The sequence below is a fragment of the Ambystoma mexicanum genome, chromosome 10 (assembly GCF_040938575.1).
Source record: "Ambystoma mexicanum isolate Mex_15411 chromosome 10, UKY_AmexF1_1, whole genome shotgun sequence".
NCBI classification, from domain to species: Eukaryota; Metazoa; Chordata; class Amphibia; order Caudata; family Ambystomatidae; genus Ambystoma; species Ambystoma mexicanum.
The window spans coordinates 22,078,587-22,099,759 of record NC_090932.1 but is presented as its reverse complement, the minus strand read 5'-3'; the positions used below and the strand labels follow the sequence as shown (position 1 = coordinate 22,099,759).

Genomic DNA, 21,173 nt, shown 5'->3' with positions numbered 1-21,173 from the left:
AATGGGGGCTAGAAAATTATCAAATTTTCTATAGAATTCCACTGGCAAGCTGTCTAATCCCAGGGATTTCCCCATCTTGAGTTGTTCAATTGTCAATAAGACTTCTTTCACTTCAATTTCCGCTTCTAAAGACCTAATGTCATCAGGTATTAGTTTCCTCATGTCTATAAACTCAAATAATCCCTCCAAATCTTGTTGTGAGACTGATTCTTCATCCGTATATTATTTCTCATAATAATTTTGAAACTTGCGCAGACCTCAACATTCTTCCATACTAACGTGCCACTTTCTTTTTTGATTCCCTAAACAAATTATCTCCCTCCCATACTCTTCAACTTATTTGCCCACTCTTGTCCCCACCTTCTCAATATTTTTGCCTCATAAAGAATAAACCCCTTTCTGACATCAAGTTGGTTGCACTCGCTAAGGTTTCCTGGACATGATTAATCTCAATCCTATCCTTAGCCCTTCCCGATCAAGCATACTTTTGCTGCAAACTTGACAACTTCGCTTCCACCATGTTCAGTTCTTCTAGAGATTTCTTCCTAAAAGGTGAAATTCTATTCATCAATTCATCCCTGATCATTGCTTTAAAGCTATTCCACACTATTAGAATAATCGGCGGAACCCGCATTTACCTCAAAGGATTGGGTCATACTGGATAAAATTCCTTCTACTACATCCCTCTCCTCTAATATTCCTGTCTTCAACCACCATTTCCGAAAGGACGGAGCCTAAATATCCATCTTCAAATAAAGGCCAAATGGTGCATGATCCGAGATTTCCCTCTCCCTAATAAGAACATCAATAGTCCTAACCATTCGCGCCTTAGTGATCAATATGTAATCCAGGCCGGAAAAAGGGTCATGCACTGGAGAAAAGAACGTATATTCTCTTACCGATGGATGTATCTCCCTCCATATATCAACCAAATCAAAGTTCTGGAGGAAAAACTCAAACTCCTAACATGCATTCACATTGGTATACCTGAAAAAACTAACTCTATCCAACTTGTGGTCACGAATACTGTTAAAATCGTCCCCCAAAACAATTGTATCCCCATGCATCTCACACAAAAGTTGTGAAACACTGTCAAAAAAGTATTTTCCTGGCGAGCACGGTCCATAAATACATCCTAATGTGATTTATTCCTCCTTATATATTATATCCCCAAAACCCATTCGGCCTTCTCCATCCATTGCTACCTTATCCACCTTAATTTGCAAACCTCTCCTAAATAAAATACTTACCCTCTAGAGTTAGTTGAGTAGCAATTAGACAAGCCTTTATGATATCTCAAATTAGTCAGTCCTTGTCTAGTCTCATCTACTAAATGTGTCTCCTGTAAAAAAAACAATGTCTGCTTTTGCCCTCCATACCCTCGCCATGACTTTTCTCCTCTTTTGTGGGCAATTCAAATCCTTTACATTCCACATCACTGATGTCAAATCACTCATTTCCTGCTCAAACCATCATCAATTTTTCTTCATCAATAGGGTAATAGTAATAACATTCACAAATACCACATCGCCCATCTCATACGGCCATTATAAACAAGTATCTCGATTATATGGATCGTCGCTGTAGGAGTAGGAGCGTCAGAGTCCTCATATTTCAAATGAATGAGTCTGAGCAAGCCATCAGCATGAACACGTAACATTGAACCAGACATACAAACCAAACACCCACAAGACATAACAAAAAGAAACATACAGCAAAATGACATAGCAAAACAGTTCAATCCTGGAGAAAACCTCCAAGTGGCCATTGAATATCAATCACCTCCGCACAACCCATATTCCAACCCAATCCCTCCAAGGCCGTGCCCACCAAGTCCCATTATCAATACATGAAGTTATTATCTCTCCAAATCTAAGAAATATAAACATCTTCTAATTGCAATAATTAATTTATCTTCAAACACAGAAATTCAAATAGGCTTCAAATTTCAACTTCTCAAACTACTATTGAGTCTCTTCAAACAAATCCAACATTGCACGTGCATATTTGCTGCTAAAATCTAGAGCTTTATGTCTCTCCCACCATTTCCTAGCCACACTGTCCCCTATATCATTATCGAGACCAAATCTCACTAACACGTTCCAGTGTTGTTTCATTGAATTGTCACAAAATTAGCAACATGCACTCAGCCACATAGCACTCATTCTGTTCACACTGTAACTCAGGACATGCCGTATCTATCTAAAAAATGTACTTCTCTGTCATAACCACCCTCTAGGTGCAAATTTAACCATCCTCTGATATCCACTGCCCAGAACACCTTAACATCCTTTTACTTGACAACCTCTCACCTCACCATACCCTCTTTTATATTATTGTCTCTTGCTAGGCGTGCAAGGACTTATTTGAGGACTAGTACATTCATAATCTCCCAAATATACAGTCCCCCCATCACTATTCCAGGTATTTCCTAACCCAGTAACTATCATCCAACCACATTACTAGTCCAACAACCAGTTCATCAAGGCAACAAAGGCACATTCTCTCACCCCTAGCAGTAGCTCCTAGTCTCACAAAAGTTGAAGTCAACCTCAAATCAAGGTCCAGTCTATGTGAGGTGTCTCATCTCTGTAGCAATGTTATACGCCTTACCCCCTTGAGATGCAGTTTAAATATTTGCAGCATCACGCTCAAATGAAATATAAACCCAAAAAGAAAGTAAAATAGAGCATTATGCTCCTTCACCCTCTGAGATATCCAGCCCAAAGCAGTAAATGCACGTATTTGAATAGCATATTATTAATTATACTACACATTGGCCAACAGTAGGATCGCAATTCAACAATATTGCAAGCACATAGATATGGGCACATGAAATTCCCATCCGTTGGTGTCCATCCTCAACAAGCAGTAGAATCAGTACAAGTACTACACGTGCGTAGACGTGCTTCCAGAGTTCCAACAATGCGACTATCGGGCATCGTCGGATCACCAGCAGCTGACCGTCTGTCACTTAACAATGTGCTGCAACCACAATGGCTACCGATGAACAGTGGTGCCTTCATTACGCTTCAGGTGACTGCATACATCATGTCCACGGTCATGATCATGGCACACTTAAAAGAAAGCATATCCACTACGGCACCCAAGGAACATCCATACTGCGTATGAGCTTGCGTCTCCTAATGGAATGTAGCTTGTGGAGGGAGAAAGCGCTGTGTAAACTGTGTAAGAAAAACGCTCAACCAGTGGAGTTTCCTCCTACCTCACCCTTTGTAAACGTCATGCGATCGTATCCGGCCATAAAGCAATCAATCATTCCAAATAGGACGAGGAGCCAGGTGTTGAGTTACTCACTTAACACAAGCACGGAACGCGGAAGTCAGCGGTCTCCATTGACATCACATTGTCTATGCTGCATGTCAGAGTGCTAGGTCTTTTCCTCTAATGATGTTTTCCAAAGGCTGCCTTTCGCGTGCATACTTTAAATAAATACAGTATTGAACCGGTTCCAACGGTAGCCTGAAACTTACTGTAAATATTAATAAATCCCAACAAAAAAAAACATTTAAATCAATGTGGGCCAGCAAATAAAGTTCAAGCAGCAAACAGACTCAAAGAGTAGATACACAGTTTCCAACGAGCATCATCGTTTCTTCTATGACACCGATCTAGCTCTATGGATGGGTGCTTCCTCCATGGGTTGGTGGTCCAAATCGGTGAGGAATACTTCAGCCCCCTGATGATCTGAAAAAGAGTGCATTTGACCATTTAGTACTACTCTCAATATCGCCGGGTAGACCATGTAGTATTTCAAGTGCTTGTTCCTCACTTTCTCCTTGGCAACATTAAAGGCTTTTCTTTTTTCTAGAACATCTCGGCTTAGATCCCCAAAGATCATCATTTTATGACCTCCCCAGAACAGATCATTTGTTTTTTCGCACTGGGAACCTCAGAAATGTTATGATGAAATGCTTAGACCTCTGTCCAGGTAATGGATTAGGACCCCAAGATCAGTGTGCCCTCTCAATCTCCAGAGGGGTTTTTGGATCCAGGTTGAGTAGTTTAACCAAAGTTTTTCCAGAAAGACCGTGGGGCAACCCTGTTCAATGTTTTCTGGAAATCCTGCTACACGGACATTATTTCTTCTAGAAACATTCTCCTGTTCAGAGCACTTGACAGTCAGTTTCTGCACAGGAGCCTGCAATTCCCTTATTTGGACAGCCATTTTCTGTGAATCAACATTCATCGTAGTTAGGTGGCTGTCTACAGTGGTACTCTTCCCTGATAGCTCATTATATCTATCCGAAGCAAGAAGAGTAGCCTTAATGTCAGCAATGTCTGCAGTTGCTTTCATCAAAAGTTCCATTAATTTGTCTACTCTCTGCTCAGAATCTGCTTCTTCTCCTTTCTGCCTCTTTGATGGGTGTGAAGTTTCTGCACTCTTCTCTGCCATTGTAATGAATTCAAGGAGCAATGAGTGCAGGGCACAGGAGCTCAGCCTTCAGGCAGCCATCCCTGGAGCTGCAGGTTCTAGAATCCTCTGTGTAGGTTATTTCTAAGGACTTGTTGTGACCGCATTTGTGAGAATTATGAACCAAAAATCAAAGAATAATGTATTCACTGTATTTCATAACATAGTGTCACATTCTCTGTCATGCTCTGATTCTGGAACTAATTAAACCATACATGTTTCCTCCCTCTCAGCATATCCGTGTGCTACTAACAGCCACTATAACGCCTGCATGACCGCCTGTCCCGCCACATGCCTGGACCAGTCTGCGCCACAGAACTGTAGCCTGCCGTGTGTGGAGGGCTGCCAGTGTGACGAAGGATATGTGCAAAGCGGGGCCTCCTGTGTGTCAACGGCCAATTGTGGCTGCTGGTTCAAGGACCAATACTACCAAGTGAGTGCTTTTTATTCTCATGCCAGCAAGACAGGGGTTTGCAAAGGTTTTGGGGGAGCACACATGCAGACATTCACACACACATGCTTACACGTGCACACACTCATGCGCGCGTACACACACACACACGCTACACATGCACACACATTGGTGCTCCTTGTTGGAAATGATCACAGATGTTGACAACCCTCAGGGCTCTCAGGTGCACAGCAGAACCCCATGCAAGCACTTCCACTAATGCATTTACATGGAACCCTCAAGAGGGCCAGTTGCAGCTTTCTGTGAGGGCTTTTTTGCTGCTTTTGATTAAATAGTTGGGCTTCTGTGAAGTTTGTACATGCAATGTAAATATATTGTTAAGAATTGACAATGAACAATTCTTCATGGTGCTTTGATCGCGGAAAAGTGGTCAGGGATCATGGGGCAGAGTACTCTAAGGGGTTGGTGGCGGCCTAAGGTCAATGGTAAAGGCACGAGAATTGAATAAAGATATTTCAGGACAGAATATAGGGTCCTTGGGAAAACAGCTGAGACTAGATATTGATAGCCTGGTTTGCCACCCTGATTTTCATTTTTGTTCCATCCCTGCAGAAAGGAGAGAGTGTCATGGAAGAGAACTGTGAGAGCAGCTGTGAGTGTAAGGAGAACGGCAACATGCAATGCAGCCCCGCCTCCTGTACGTTTGATGAAATCTGCACCATTCAAAATGGCCTCCGCGGTTGCTACCCAGCAAGAACCGCCACCTGCCACATCTATGGAGACCCGCATTACATCACATTTGACGGGAAACAACACCACTTCCAGGGCTCCTGCAACTACACAGTGGCAGAGACCTGTGGAAACACCTCCACCCGATTCAGTGTTACCACCCGAAACGAACACCGCGGCAGCCCGAGCTGGACCGCTCTGAACTCTGTAGCGCTCACAGTAAACGGCAACCACATCGTTCTGAGGAAGGGCAACCATGTTTCAGTGAGTATCATTGGATGTGCTGAAAACTCATATCATCTTCCTACATTGTATGAGGCCTAGAATACAGCAAATATGTAACATTTAGTAACATATGCATGTGCTGTTTGCACTCTCATGTTTCACCAACACTCCACCTAATTATATAAGATTTATGACACACTGAGGATGGTGTTCCTGAGTAAAGTCTTTGCTCATTCGACTGGCAGCAAGGTCAATGCTTCAAGACAACAAAACCCTTGAAATTCAGTGAAAAAAACCGTTGGTTAAAGTGATGTTAAGTTTCTGGTTAAAGGCAACAATAGCGCAGACAGGAGAGTCTTCATCACTCTTTCCCTTGTTGTTCACCTTCCTCGTCATATTATTTTTCTTCCAAGTGAAAGTCTGTTTCTTCTACTGCCCAGCTTCATAGGGGGCTCGAAAGTATTTGCTGAAATGGAACATAGTATCTGGGCCATGTTCTTGCATGTCTCAGCGTGAAATTCGCATGAAGGGAAGCTTCTCTCAGTGCACCTGGCACAGGACTTGCTAGTTCCTAGGATTCCCAGGCGTGTCTGACAGAGGGATGGTGATGTTAGTCACAGGGAAGGTGCTTGACTCTGTGCTTTGGTGTCTGGGAAGCTCAGGTGTGACTTTGACTGGCTCAGTGCCTGCTTTCTCAGCGCCGGACCTAGTTGCACTGGCTATTTTGGGAGCTTGTTTTTTGGTGCCTGTTAGGGAGAATTCTCATTCTATGTCTAATTTCCCTTACCTAGTGAGTCCCTCAGCAGCTTTGCTGGATTTCTGGAGTTTATTTTTTCCACTTGGTAAGAGTGTGAGCTTTTCCCCACTCTTACCCATGTTTTGCCATGTGTATTTCATCTGTTCTTGTGATTGTGTGCTCTGGAGTACACCACTTCAGTAGCCCCACTCCTTTGTGTGTTACACAGCACCTTCAGTGCAGTGACACTGGGTTGTCATTTTGACTTCCCACCGTCTCCATTTCTGGGGCTGACTACTGTTCCCCAGAAAAGGGTAAAGTTGCCATTAAATTTACATAGTCATTTAACCACGGATCCAGTACACCCCATCTTATATGGAGTATTGGAAAGGGTTAATTCTTAGCCTTTTTTATCTGTACCTCTCGGAGCATTGTTTCGATCCCTTAACATTAAGACTTGGCTGGTGGCAGTGGTATCTACCCTAATTTTCCTACCGCGATTATATTACATAACGTGGTATTGTTTTAGGCTATTTTAGTAGCCTCGAACTTTAAACCCGCTAGCCCAAATACTTTTTATTTTGGTGCCGGTTGCGTTTAATCACCATTTCTTTTTGTTAACATCCTTCTTGGGTCTTTCTTTGCGCGGCAAACCAGGTTTGCCTCCTTTGTTCGCCAACCTTTGGCGGGCTTCTGACCAGAAGCCCTCCTTTTGCATCTGGGTGTCTAGGTGGGCTGAATGTGAGCGAGGGGTGTAGTCACACTTTGTATTGATTGGCTGAGGTGGTTCTCCGGGCTGGACAACCCCCCCCTGCTGAGTGATTGACAGCCAGGCTGTGTGAATGGGGGATTTTGGCATAAAAGGCAGGACTCTTGAGCTAGAAGGCAGAGTCTCCTCTGGAACTACAAGGAACCGAAGAGAAGCGGAGAAGAAGACGGCTGCTGCAACTCCCGTGTCCCGGTGAAGCCCTGCTGCAGTCCTGAGCTATCTACCCCCTTCAACGACTAAGAGAAGATCCAGTCCGGAGTCTTCTTCCCTTGAGCCTGGTGGGATCAACCAGCTCGTCTTTTCTTCAGTCAGAGAATCCTGTCCTCGGTCAAAATCACTGCTGTGCTGTAGTGGTCCGGATAGCCGTCAGAAGAGCCCTCTCCTGATTTAAAGGAGAGCACCTTTTATTCATTGTTGTCTTTCTCGCTGCTGCTGGCCTCATCCCTGGGTAGTGCAGATCGCTCCAGAGGTCCTCCTTCTTGTCCCCATGACTGAAGCCGCAGGAACTGTGAGTCTGCAGGAACTACCAGGAACAACTGCCGTGGGACCATCTTTTCTCCAACGGAATAAGGTACTGTGCACACTTGGTCTTTCTCACCGTCTGGCCAGCCGGAATCGGGGTAAACCCGTTTCCTCCACTAAGATTTATTCTTTCTTCTCTCCTTCTTATAACTTTTCCTTCCATTTGACAATCTTTACCAACTCTTGGCATCTCAAATCTCGAACTGTTAAACGTCTGATTCTCGAGAACTGAGCATCTGCTCTATTGACACTGGTGCAGGCCTATTGACTTTAATCTGTATCTTTGAACGTGTCCTCGAGTCTCCTTGCCTTGAAAATGTATTGCCTTTGATTTTTATTCACTTTTACCTTGTTTTTAAATTCTTAAGTGCAAAGTGTGTTTTAACTACGTGAGCATTGCTATCCATGTGTACGCGTTAGTATCGCAACACCGGTCTGTCAAATCCTAATGTACTTACCTTGAATTTACTGGCACAAGTGGAATTGGTTGTGTGTAGTGTATTTTACGTGTGGTTTTAAACCTATAGAAGTGAAGTGTTTTATAACAGATGGTTTAAATATAAATGCACTTATATTTTTTACCTGAAACCTTGAGTCGGTGTTTGCTTGAGTCACAGTAATTATGGTCCTTTGTGTAATCTCTGCTACTGCTCATATACTCTTGAGATAGTCCTGGCTGCTCCGCTACTGCTACCACTTTAACATAGTAGTACAGGCTTGTACCAAAGGTTAACTTGTATTACCACTTGTAGTCTTAATTGTGTGTAGTGGTCCCTAAGGGCACTGCACAGGATTCTGCCTAACAGTGCCATCTCCTTCGGCGTCATATGTTCTGATGGCAGCCTTCTGGGTTCCATGTTTGCGTATATTTCTGATGTGTTCAAGGAATGCTCCCACACATTCCGTGCCATGTTTAGCTGCAGCCGTGACTTGTTTGGTGCCATGTTTGGCTGCATCACTGGCTTGTTTGGTGCCATGTTTGGCTGCAGCACTGACTTGTTTGGTGCCATGTTTTTATCAGCACTGACATGTTTGGGTGCGGTGTGTATCTCGGTGATGAGGTGTCCCTTTTCAGTTAGGGTTCGACTGCCGCCCTTTTTGTGGATATTCCATTGTGAGGTTTCTTGTGAGGATTAGATGCAGGCTGCATGTTACCCACCTTAGTTGCCAGAGGCACCAATCTTGGAGATGTGTCCCTCCAGTCAAGTTCCATTACTTTTGGATAAAGGGGAGACTCTGTCTCCTCAAAGGTTCTGGTCTTCGCAGTCTCCATAGCCTATTCTGAGCAGTTCTGCTCTTTCCTACTTTTAAGAGTTTCGGGTTCTGGCGGCTTACTTGCCGGACACTTTGCCTCACTGGGGTTCCTTGGTAAGCAGAGGATACACACTTTGTGCCAGATTCTCAAGGATTGGACCGGAACCAAATCAGGAGATGTCCGTCAGCATCTGAAATTTGCTCCTGCTGCCTTCTTTGCAAAGACTAAAACTGGAGCAGACCTGGGGCCTCCTGGAGAATCTCTGAGATGCTCATTTTCAAATATGATTCACAACAATTTACCCGAGGGCATCTCCGAGCCCCTCCCGGCGTCTCCACAGTGCCTCCAGTTTTTGGCTTTGTGAAACGGGTATTAGATAGTAGAGGCAAGTCTGACAAGAGAGACAATCCCTCGCCTTGTGACCAAACTCCTCACAAGAGAAATGTTTCTTATCTAGAGTGGGAGATGGGGTTATGGAAGATGACATCTCTTTTTCTGCATTAGACTGTAGGGTGTCGATATCTGGTTACCTATCGCTGGATCTTGTGGGTGTCTCTAATTCCCCGAAACCATGAGGGGTTGTTAATAGACACCTAATTCTTGGTCTGCCTGTTCTAAAGGGCAATACCCTGGAGGGAATCCAAATTCTTCCCACGAGGGATCTGGTTCATCTCTTGTGAGAGATGAGGATCTAGAGGATGGTATTGCTCCATACACTCCTCCTACTATGAGGATGTCTGTACATGTTTCATCATCACTGGCTTCCTCTGGGTTCTTTCTATTGTTTCCTACTGATCTTGGGATATCCGTCTCTAAGTTATTCTGACCCTCATGGATATTGTTATGGAGTGGAGAAATGGGGGGAAAATGTCTGGCTAGGGTGGGGTTTTCTCCAAACCTGTTCGGGTTCTCTACATGAAATAGCCATGGGTCCCTCCAAGGCTGTTCCATTTGGATAGCGAGAGATCTGATTACCGTAGCTTTGTATGGAATACGTCACTGCAGGGGCATTACTGACGGTGGCTGTAAGAGTTTCAGACTTTTCAAGGTGGGAGATAGAGTTCCTGACCTCTATATACTCCAACTGCAGGGATAACAAACTTTCTCTAGATGTTGGGGAACTGGGAGGGTTTGCTTTTCCACAAGGACCTGTGCTTGGCCTGATCATACTCCAAGTTAGAATTCAGCTCAGCCTCCCACATTGAATAACAAAAGAATATTTCGTGGGTCGTAGTCTTGTGGGAGAGGTTCTCTTGGGAGATTTTCTCTGTTATTTGTGTACCGTCCCTCTGAATCTTAATAGGGTTGGAGGGTTTTATTTCAGGACAGGAGGGGCAGTATTCTGAGTCCTTTCTCCTGCTTCAGGTTTAAATAGATGACTAGGCCGTGGGGGACATGGACCTGAGGGTCTAAGGAAAGTATGATTTTCTCTCTTGCAGGGATCTGGCAGTCATAGGGACTCAGCAGTCTGTAACTATTTCCCTCACCATTATTCCTAACTTGATACATGGATTTGGGGGTTAGAGAAGTGAAGGTGAGTCCTAACCACCTACTGCATCTGTAGGAGTATTCATTAGTTTCTAATCCGGGGTGTTGGATAGAGGGGTCAGAGATCTTACAATGCCGGCCACTATGGGAGAGAGCTAATCCTTTCTCAGAGATGGACATAGTGGGCCTAGACAAGTTTCTGGTTAGGTTTGGGGTCCTCCAGCTTCTGTTAACTAAATCAGAGTCCCACTTCTAACACCATTTGTAAGGGCACAGAAGTAAGACGCTGACACAGTGGTGTTATTTTGATTGGTAAATACATGTATTAAAAAGAAAATAAAGAAAACCCCTAGTTGTCCCTGTGACTAAGAGGGGTATCCCTACCGCAATAAAAAGACTAAGGACTCTGTCAGGATGACCAGTTGAAATCAAAATAGTCCACCGTCCTGTGTCAAAACGCCTATTTCCAACACTCACATCAGTAACTAATAACAAAGGGATAAAAGGATGTGCTGTTCCAGAGGAATGACTCCCGTCCTCTGGACAATGTACTGTGGTACGTGGGAACGTCACCTGCGAGAATGGTTCCCCTCTCCAGGTTTCAGTTCTCACCAAAAAGGCCAACATAAAGTTCCAGGTCCAACCAAAGTACAAGTTCAAGTTCCAATAATATGATCTCTTGGCAACACCAGAGGGAATGACTCCCTTCCCCTGGTCACAGTATTTGCAATTCCAAGAGGCTTCTCCTCTTCTGGCTCTCCACAAAGCTCACATTAGCAAAAGGACTCCTTTTTTCCCTTGGCTTCTCCATGTTCTCACAAACAGCACCAGGCGGAATGACTCTCACCCCCTGATTACAATATTCACAGTGCCAAGAGGACACCTCTCCTGTCTTGGCTTCTTAGGGTTCTTACAAACACTAAGCGGAATGACTCTCTTCCCCTGGTCACAATCTTCACAGTATTCCCAATACACAGTTCACCAGCTTCTTATCACCAACAGCCTGCCTAGTATAATCTAATGCCAGGTGCTAAGTCAATCTTCCTCCAACTTGGTCACAAGTAATATTTTATCCTCCCCTTATTCGCACTTTCTGGCACAGCCAACCTGGTTCACCCTTCACCCAGGTACTGTGTCTTGGAAGACTGACACACAGTTCAAGTGGCAGCCCTGGTACACTCTCCTGCCCGTATACAGTGATTTTGACGAAATAAAAATAGCAAAAACCTTTTAAACGAATTTAAATAATGAAAAAATATCGAATTTTGGGTTAAAAGTATACATGGGGGTGGGGTATGTGATTAAAAAGGGTGGGGAGGTGGTTGTGGTGGAGTAAAAAAGCCAGGAAAAGGAGAGTTTGGGGGGCCCTAGGCACAAAATTGAAACAAAAGAAATTAAGATTTTTTCATTATTTTAACTTTGTTAATATCAATGTAGTGAATTCCACTAATGGAAATTCAAGAGAAAGACAGTGCAAGCCGAAAGGCTTGCTCGACAGGCCCTACTCGGCCTCTCTAAGATGAAGGGTCTATATTTTCATTGGTTTAATTCACTACATTGCACAGGATGTCCTCCGTGATACAACCATCCATTGGCCATCCATGGCTGAGCACTTTCAATTCCTAACTAACCCGAAGATTTACTATTCATTTTACAATTTACTGTGCTCTGTATCAGGATTATATCAAGCCTTGATATCTACACTAGCAATCTCATTGGTCACTTTGAAATCACAATTGAATCATTAACTCCTTGACAATATATGCGTCCCGAGGTTTGGGCTGTGGACGTGAGCAAAAATGGCACTATTTTCCTATGAGAAAACTGATGTAAAAAGTTGTATTATTTGGGCCTTTGTAACATTTGCACTCTTTGATGGAATACCACCAAACCTTCCATTTTGTTTGCCCCAGGGCAAGTTAATTATTTGGAAAATGTTATGCTGATGCAAATAGATAAAAAGTGAATAGTGACAGAATTGTATGAAAGTCAGTGGATCATGGGTTTCTCCTTAACTATGGGGCGACAGCCACCACCCTAACAGATATGTGTGTACCGGTTTCTAGTCACATACTACGCATGTTCTGCCATCTCATGGTTGGTCCAGAGTGTTACATGTTGTTTACTTAAAATGTAAAAGTAGGCGTGGAGAGGGGCGTTCCTGTTGCACGGTTTGTATACTGCATGTTCAGGTACCGCTGATGCTTCTTGGGCCTCAACTTGTTTTATTCACCAATCGTCTGGATGCTGGAATACTGAGCACGCCAGACATCTCAGCATTGACTGACGCAAAAGCAGCAGCGCAACAAATATTCAGCGTTCAATTTGACTCCTCTACTGAAGGATGACACCAGGCAATTCCCAGCTCCTTGCAACTGGTCCCATATGGAATGTCAACACAACCCCGGTGCATCTCTCTGGGCAGGTCCTATAGAAAGAATGAGCCAGGTTAACATTGTAGCTTCTTGGTCTCAAGCTCTGGCTCCAATTGCACAAATGGGGGACGCCTTGGAGGGACCCATGGCTATTTCATGTAGAGAACCCAAACAGGTTGGAGGAAACCACGCCCTAGGCAGACATTTTCCCCCCATTTCTCCACTGAATACAATGTTCTTAGCCTTAACACGGAACCTGGGTCCCGACCACCCGGTAATGTCCCCCCTTCTCAGAGTACATAGCTGTTCACACCCTGAGCAAATGAGATCGGGTGTGAATGTTTTTAAGGGAATTTGGCTGTGCGCCAAGGACCTCGGAATGCCTTAAAGACAACTACAGAGATCGCTGCCATGGACATAAAAATGGAAGTCCCTTTTCTGTGTCCATGGTTGGGAGCAGCGAACAACGAGCAATGGTGATTGAGCGAAGGGTGGACAGCAAAGTGGGGCCTGTCGGTTGGGAAGATTGGTACGGCAGACCATGTGTAGGGCTTTAGGGAGTCTGGGGCAAGTACAAGGGGTCAGTGAATAGAAAACAATATGCAGCCTGGGGGAGAGGTGCCAGTGGCCCGCTTGGAACATGGTCCTTACAAGGTTGTAAACCTCATGTTCAAGCCACCTCATTGCTAGCCCTTCTCCACTAGAAGCTACAATCATATATGAGACAGCAGGACATTAATGCCTTTGTAGTTAAATTGAGTTTGACTTCACAAAAAATTAAGGGTAGTGTTTTCTTTAATTTCACCTGTCTTTTTGTTTTGTCTTTAGATCAATCAAGTTCCAACGACTACATTTCCTGCCTCTGTATCTGGTGTGACCATTACTCAACTCAGTGGCTCCTACGTGATGGTGACCACAAACTTCGGCCTTGAGCTTCAGTTCGATGGCGACCATGAGCTCTTTGTTAGAGTGAAGGAATACTACAAAGGGGCCTTGTGCGGACTGTGCGGGACATACACAGACACTCAGTCGGATGACTTCCAGACACCCGGTGGAGTGGTGGTCCAAGACTTCAATGAGTTTGGAAACAGCTGGAGAGTGCCTGACGATAATTGGACGTAAGTATGCATGGACTATGAGATCAACAGTCATGAAATTAAACTCGACACAAAAATAGCAATGTTTTACATGAATTGTAGCTGCTTATCTAATATGATTCCATAAATATCAACATTTTAGAAATTCGGACTCCCTAACAATCATTCATTCTTTCTTACTGGAAGGACACACACTGAGCGGAACAACATGGCACTTGTAAGTGTTCACTAGTCGAGGCATAGAACAATGGATTGACAATGCGAGATGCAATATCGCTACAATAATGCAAAAGACATTAGGTTAACCTTTGGAATGTTCATCAAATAGTGGCAGTGTTGACATAAGACATGGATTGCCTATAGAGCATTCCATAATCTAGGTTCCAGTAGCTGAAAAGAACGAACCTGACCTGGAGCTCCGGGCCAATGAGAACAATGACGACAACAAATGTGCCAGCTGAGGAGTATCTAATGGAGGACAAAGGGAAGATGAGACACAGAAAAGGGGGCCATGGAATCAACACATTCAAAGGTAACACATACACATTAAATTGGAAACAAGCAATAGGAAGCCAACGTAGGCAGGAAAAGATAAGTAGAGATATGAATAGTGTAGCTAAGACCAAAATGTAAACAGACAAAAGAGCAAAGAAGGGGCAGAAATAGTAGACAGGACAAGATAAGTAGAGGTATGAACAGGGAAGCTAAGAAGTAAAAGTATACAGACAAAAGAGCAAAGACGGGGTAGAAAACGTAGACAGGACAAGATAATAGATATGAATCATTTAGCTAAACCCAAAAAGTATACAGACAGAAGAACAAAGTAGGGGCAGAAATAGTAGACAGGACTAGATAAGTAGAGATATAACTTGGGGGGCGTGGCTTGGCGGCCATGCGAGCGTGAGCGAACTCCGAGAAGCTCCCACTAGATCCGACCAAAGATCCTGAGAAAGGCGCATATCTGGACGGAAAAACCTGAACAAACGCTAGGAAAAGACGTCGGAAGACCCAAAGCACACACGGGAGAAGACCCGAGGGAAAACGGAGCCCGGAAAACCGAAAACGAGAAGAGGGCGAGACGCGTAGTACCACCAACAAAATGGCGGGCGCGCGACGCTGAGACCTGCACTTCGGCACACGAAGAAGGCCGAAGGGAAGGAGAGGAGCCGGGCGAGACAGCTGATCAGGCAAGATCGAAGCACCTCCAGAGAGGCAGAAGTCCGGGACGCCAACCGCAGAGATAGCCGCGCGACACCGACCCAGAGAAGGCGAAGACGGCGCGGCTCAAGGATAAGAAGCGGCCCACGGACCGGGGCCGAAGAACAGCGTTCCCCAGCCGAGGCGGAGACGAGCAGCAGCAGCGGAGGCCCAGCGGAACAACGGAAGAACCTGAGCGGTGAAGCAGCGAAGACGAGGGGCGACCTACAAACCGAGCTCAGAAGAACGGAGGCGAGCGGCAACGGCGGAGAGCCAACAGAGCAACGCGGGACCCCGAGAGACGGGACGGTAGAGACCGGGAGACGATTCGTAGACCAGATCGAGAGAGCCCCCTCGACGCTGAGGAGTGTGGAAGCAGCGGAGGCCCAGCAGAACAACCGAAGAACCCGGGAGGCGAGGCAGAACGGATTGAAAGCGGCCCACAGACCGAACCGAGGCAGATTCCTTCACGACGAGGCGGAGGAGAGCAGCAGCAGAACAACGAGGGATCCCACAACGAGAGGCAACGGAGAACGGACTAGATCCAGAAGAACCTGGCCAACGCGGAGATGAGAAGCAGCGGCGGCGGAACCCGATAGGAGAAACAGCGACGAATACGAAATACGAAGAAGACCCACAGACCGGTTAGCCGACGAAGAGCCCTTACCTGCCAGTCCGGAGTGGAACCGAGGGGGATAGCAGACCAACGCCCAGGCCGAGCAGGACCGGAGCATCACCCGACTGGCAGCGAGACAAGGCACCGGCAGCAGCAACAGGAAGAGAAGCCTGAGACAACCACAGAAGCAGCGCGACGCCAAACCGGGAAGGAAGAAGGCGTCGAGACCCACGGACGGGAAGCGGCCAACAGATCGAACCGAAGAAGAGCCCTCCCCTGCCGACGCAGAGGTGACCAGCAGAAGCAAAGAGCCAGCAAGCAACGGGTGATCCCGAGAAGGGAGGCGACGCAGCGGCACAGGAACCAGGACCAGGGAACAGAAAACAGACCGTGAGGAAGGCCAGGAGAGCCGAGACCTAACGGAGACGAGACGAGAGAAGAAAGGTAGCCGCCGCCATAACGAGGAGGACAAGAAATCACACGCAGACCCGGACACCACCCCAACCAGCTGCCTCACAGATAACCAGTAAACGGAGGTGAGAACCACATAGTCACCACGAACTGGCCCCCTCCCACACAGGCAGAAACCGGGGAACGAGCCGCCCTACGCAAGGCACAGACTCCAATCGCCTGGAAGCGAAAGAGAAGTGAACACCGGAGAGAGACGGCAGACGGACAACGAGGGCGAAGACACAGAGAGAAATCGCCATGATAAGGCAACACAAGTAAGAAAGAGCGGAAGCGAGCGGGAGAATTGAGCAGGGACCCACAGAAGCACAAACAAAACCAGAGTGAACAGAGCCCAACTATAGGCTAAGAGCAGTGGGCACTAACATGCCGGACAAGCCTAAAGGCGGCAGAGGGAGACAAACAGTCATGGAGACATTCACCCGAAAGAGCGACGACCAACAGCCAGAGACTGGGGAGAAAGACATGCCGGAGCCATACGCCACGCAAGGAGAGATCAGGCAAGTGGAAAGTAGTATACTGGAAGCCATAGGGGCGTTAAAGACGTCGATAGAAGGCAAGTTGGACGCAGTGATGGTAGACGTGGGACTCCTTAGACAAGATACGAGAAACCTGGCAGAAAGAATGACAACAGTGGAACAGCAAGCGCAGAGCAACACAGAGGAAGTGTCCGCCTCGCGAACACAAATGACGGAAGCACTGGAAAGAATTAATACACTAGAACGCAGAGCTGAAGACGCAGAAGGCAGGGCCCGGCGCAATAACGTACGAATAGTGGGGCTGCCAGAGGGGGAGGAAGGAAGGGACCCCACGAACTACATAGAGAATCTACTGATCCAAGAAGTGGGAGCAGAGACCCTATCCCAAGGCTTCGCGGTCGAAAGGGCACACCGAGCGCTGACTAGAAGACCGCGCCCAGGAGCACCACCAAGACCAATGATTGCAAAAATCATGAACTTTAAAGACAGGGAGAAAATCCTGACCTTCTCGAGAGAAGGAGGGAACATCACAAGGAACGGAGCCAGGATAACGATATATCCAGACTACACAGCACTCGTGCAAAAGCAGAGAGCCCAGTTCTGGCAGACCAAAGAGCGCCTTCGAGCGGCAGGGGTGAAATTCATGCTGCTGTACCCAGCCAAACTAAAAATACTGCACGATGGAAAAACACAGATCTTCGAGACAACGACCGACGCCCAGGAGTGGATGGACCAGCGTGGGATTCCACAACCGGCGGAGAGGAACGAGCGAAACAGAAACCACCCCCGACAAAATAGAGACTAGAACCGGGCACGACAAGTACACTCAACGCTACAGGAACAAGATGGTAGAGGTGCCCTACCAGGAGGAAACGAAAAGGAGCAACCGACAGCCTCCAAGCTGAAAAGCCTACAGTAAAAAGACTTACAAAGGGAGCATAAGACTCGGGGAAGGAGAACCGCCAAGACCCGCGGAGAAGCCCCAGTAAAAACAATGTTTATAGTGTCAGTTTCAAGACACTACGCCGCGACGGGCAAGGCCGAGGAGGAAAAAGCGGCACCTGGAAAGCGGTGGAGCCCGAGCGGAAGAGGGGAGGCTGGGCGTTTGTTGACGTTATTTGGGTTAACAGTTACAACAGTTGGGGAGTTAAGGCAAAGCCCGCAAAGAAAGAAAGAGAGCGGAAGAGGATCCAACGGCCGTCACACACAAAGAACCGACAAGGAAAGCAAACTCAGGGGACAGCACCCACGAACAAAAAGCTGGCGGAAAGCACGAGGCAAGACCACCCACAATACAAAGCGGCCAACTGAGAGAGAGATGGCCCGAGGGAGAAAACGGACGGATGATTCAAAACTCAACAGCCGGAAGAAGAAACTCGGGCCCCCGGCTGGGACACACCGAGAGAATGAGACACTAAGCGAGCCCATGGGAAAGAACAGGCCGCAACCGCTAGCCCCCACAAGGACCGAGATGTCCTAAGAATTGTCACGTGGAATGTCAGGGGGATGAACGCATATGTCAAGAGGCTAAGGATCTATACTTGGCTGAACAAAACAAAGACCCACATTGCACTATTGCAAGAGACGCACCTGACGGCGGAAAAACAGGCCAAAATAAAGGAAAAATGGGGAGGCCAGATGTATAGTGCAACATACTCCAACTACGCCAGAGGAGTCATAACCTGGGTCGCCCCGGGCGTCCCATTCCAGCTCATCAACCAGGAGAAAGACGCGGAAGGAAGAATCCTGGTAGTCCATGGGATGCTAGAAAACCGGGAGATATGCCTCGTGAACACCTATGCCCCAAACCACGACGCTACGGCCTTCTTCAGGACGCTCCCGCCCAGGCTGGCCCCGTACAGGAACGCAACGATGATCTGGGCAGGCGACCACAATTGCACACTAGACCCCCGGCTGGACAGGTCGGACAATAAGCACAAGAGAGCAGCGCCACCAGCGAGGGCACTACAACAGATACTGGACCAGCTCGAGCTCGAAGACATTTGGAGGAAGGTACACGGGGAAGAGAGGGGATACACACATTATAGCGCCCCACACAAGACATTCACGCGAATAGACTACCTGTTTACGGGCAAGGAGACACTGGGGGAATTCACTGAGGCACACATACACGCGCGAACCCTATCCGACCACGCCCCCCAGACGACCACATGGGCACACACACACAGGAGAGCCCCAATACCAACATGGAGATTGAGAGCAGAGGCATTACTAGATGCGGGATTCCAGGAGCACATCCAAAGCGTAATAGAAGACTATTTTGAACATAATGAGGGTAGTGTAGAAAGCACAGGAACGGTCTGGGAAGCCTTCAAGGTGGTAGTCAGAGGGGAGGCGATGGGGAAAATGGGAGGTCTCAGGCGAGAAACCCTAGCACGATTAGATGAGTTAGAAAGGAGAATCGAGAAGGCAGAGAGACAAGCGGGGGAGAAGGGAGCGGAACAAGAGAACCTCACCGCCCTGCGACAGCAGTGCGTAGAGATCTGGGAAAGACTGGGACGGCTAGACTATGGAAAATATATACAGAAACTACACGCCGAGGGAGACAAGCCTAGCAGACTCCTGGCCTGGTTAACCAAGCAGGAGACTAAGCGGGAGCCAATTAATGAAATTCAGAACAGAAAGGGAGAGGTGATAAGATCCCAAGAGGGAATAAACGAGGTGTTCTCGCAGTTCTACGAGAACCTATATTCCAAGGTCCAGGAGGCAGAGGAGGGAGACCTGAGAGAAGCCCTCGCGGAAATCAAACTCCCACAATTGACGGAGGAACAGGCCCAAATACTAGACGCCCCTCTCACTGCAGAGGAACTAACGGAAGTAATCGCCCAGCTCCCGACAGGGAAATCCCCGGGGCCGGACGGACTCCCAGGGGAATTTTACAAACAATACAAAAATGACATAGTCCCGAGACTGCTAGAAACACTAGAAGAAGCATACGAGAAAGGAAGACTCCCGAATAGCATGTCAGAATCCATAATAATCCCGATCCTTAAACCAGACAAGCCCCCCCTTGAATGCGGTTCCTACAGACCGATTTCCCTAATAAACCAGGACTCCAAGATCCTGACGGCGGCACTAGCCAACCGCCTGAAAAGAGTGCTACCCACCTTGATCCACACAGACCAGACAGGGTACGTGCCAGAACGAAACACGTCCTGGAACCTGCGCAGACTCCACTACGTTATAGAAAGGACTAACCAGGAGGGAGGGGAGTGTGCAGTAGCCTCACTGGATGCAATCAAAGCATTCGATTCGGTGGGATGGGACTGGCTCCTGGGAACGCTCACCCACTACGGAATTGGTCAAGGGTTCATAAGATGGATAGAACTACTATACAAAGACCCGAGGGCGAGAGTCAAGACGGGTAGACAAGTCTCTGGGGAATGGGGCATAGAGCGAGGCACAAAACAGGGATGCCCCCTGTCCCCAATGTTATATATCCTGGCCCTGGAACCGTTCGCAGTATTCCTAAGAACGGATTACAAGGACACAGGCATAGAGATAGACGGGGAGACACACCAGATATCCATATACGCAGACGATATACTCCTTTACATACAGAACCCACGCATCCACCTGCAGGACCTACTAGAGGCGCTACGCGCGTTCGGAAGGTTGTCGGGAATAGTGGTTAATAGAGAAAAATCCTTGCTCTTCCCCCTGGCAGGCCTACGCGCAGTACCGTTAGATCAATTACCGCCCCTGGGCATCACATGGGCCCCGAACACCTTCAAATACCTAGGAGTGAACATCCATCACGACACCATGGAAACACACGCAGGTAACACACAAGTAGCCTTAGACAAAATAGAAAAGGCTATGAAATTCTGGCAGACCCTACCGTTGGGCATGATAGGCCGGGCGGCACTACTAAAAATGATAGTCCTACCCCGACTCTTATATTACTTTACGAACATCCCATACAACATACCGAGGCACTTTTTCAAGAACCTACACACAATGGCGAGAACCTTCATATGGGGAGGGGGACGAAACAGGGTGGCACTGAGCACACTACAGAGAAGCTATGAGTGGGGGGGCATCAAACTCCCAGATTTTGAATATTACTACTTGGCAGCACAACTCCAATTTGCAGTGAGATGGCTGGGTGAGGAGACCTCAATAGACACGATAATCATAGGGCCAACACTCCGGAGGTATCACCTGAGAGAATTACTATGGATCAATGCTGCCCAAGCCAAAGACCTACCCAAAATAGCCCAACTAGGCCGAACACTATGGAAAAGAGCCTGGAAGACACAAGGCATACGAGACCCCTGCTCAAGACACATCCCGCTGGCGGGGCTGGTGGACACCCGAGTGGCCAGCCTGACCACGTACAGAGCACA

The 21,173-nt window shown here is 47.1% G+C and overlaps 1 protein-coding gene across 2 annotated transcripts in view; it reads left to right on the top strand.

Moving 5' to 3' along the window:
- LOC138491110 (uncharacterized) overlaps positions 1-21,173 on the top strand; it is a 578,562-nt gene that overhangs the window by 179,089 nt on the left and 378,300 nt on the right. For both annotated transcript variants that reach the window (XM_069617434.1, XM_069617433.1), the window contains exons 14-16: positions 4,669-4,868; positions 5,460-5,840; positions 13,775-14,064. In XM_069617434.1, coding sequence (XP_069473535.1) covers positions 4,669-4,868; positions 5,460-5,840; positions 13,775-14,064 — 871 coding nt within the window. The remainder of the gene's footprint in view (positions 1-4,668; positions 4,869-5,459; positions 5,841-13,774; positions 14,065-21,173) is intronic.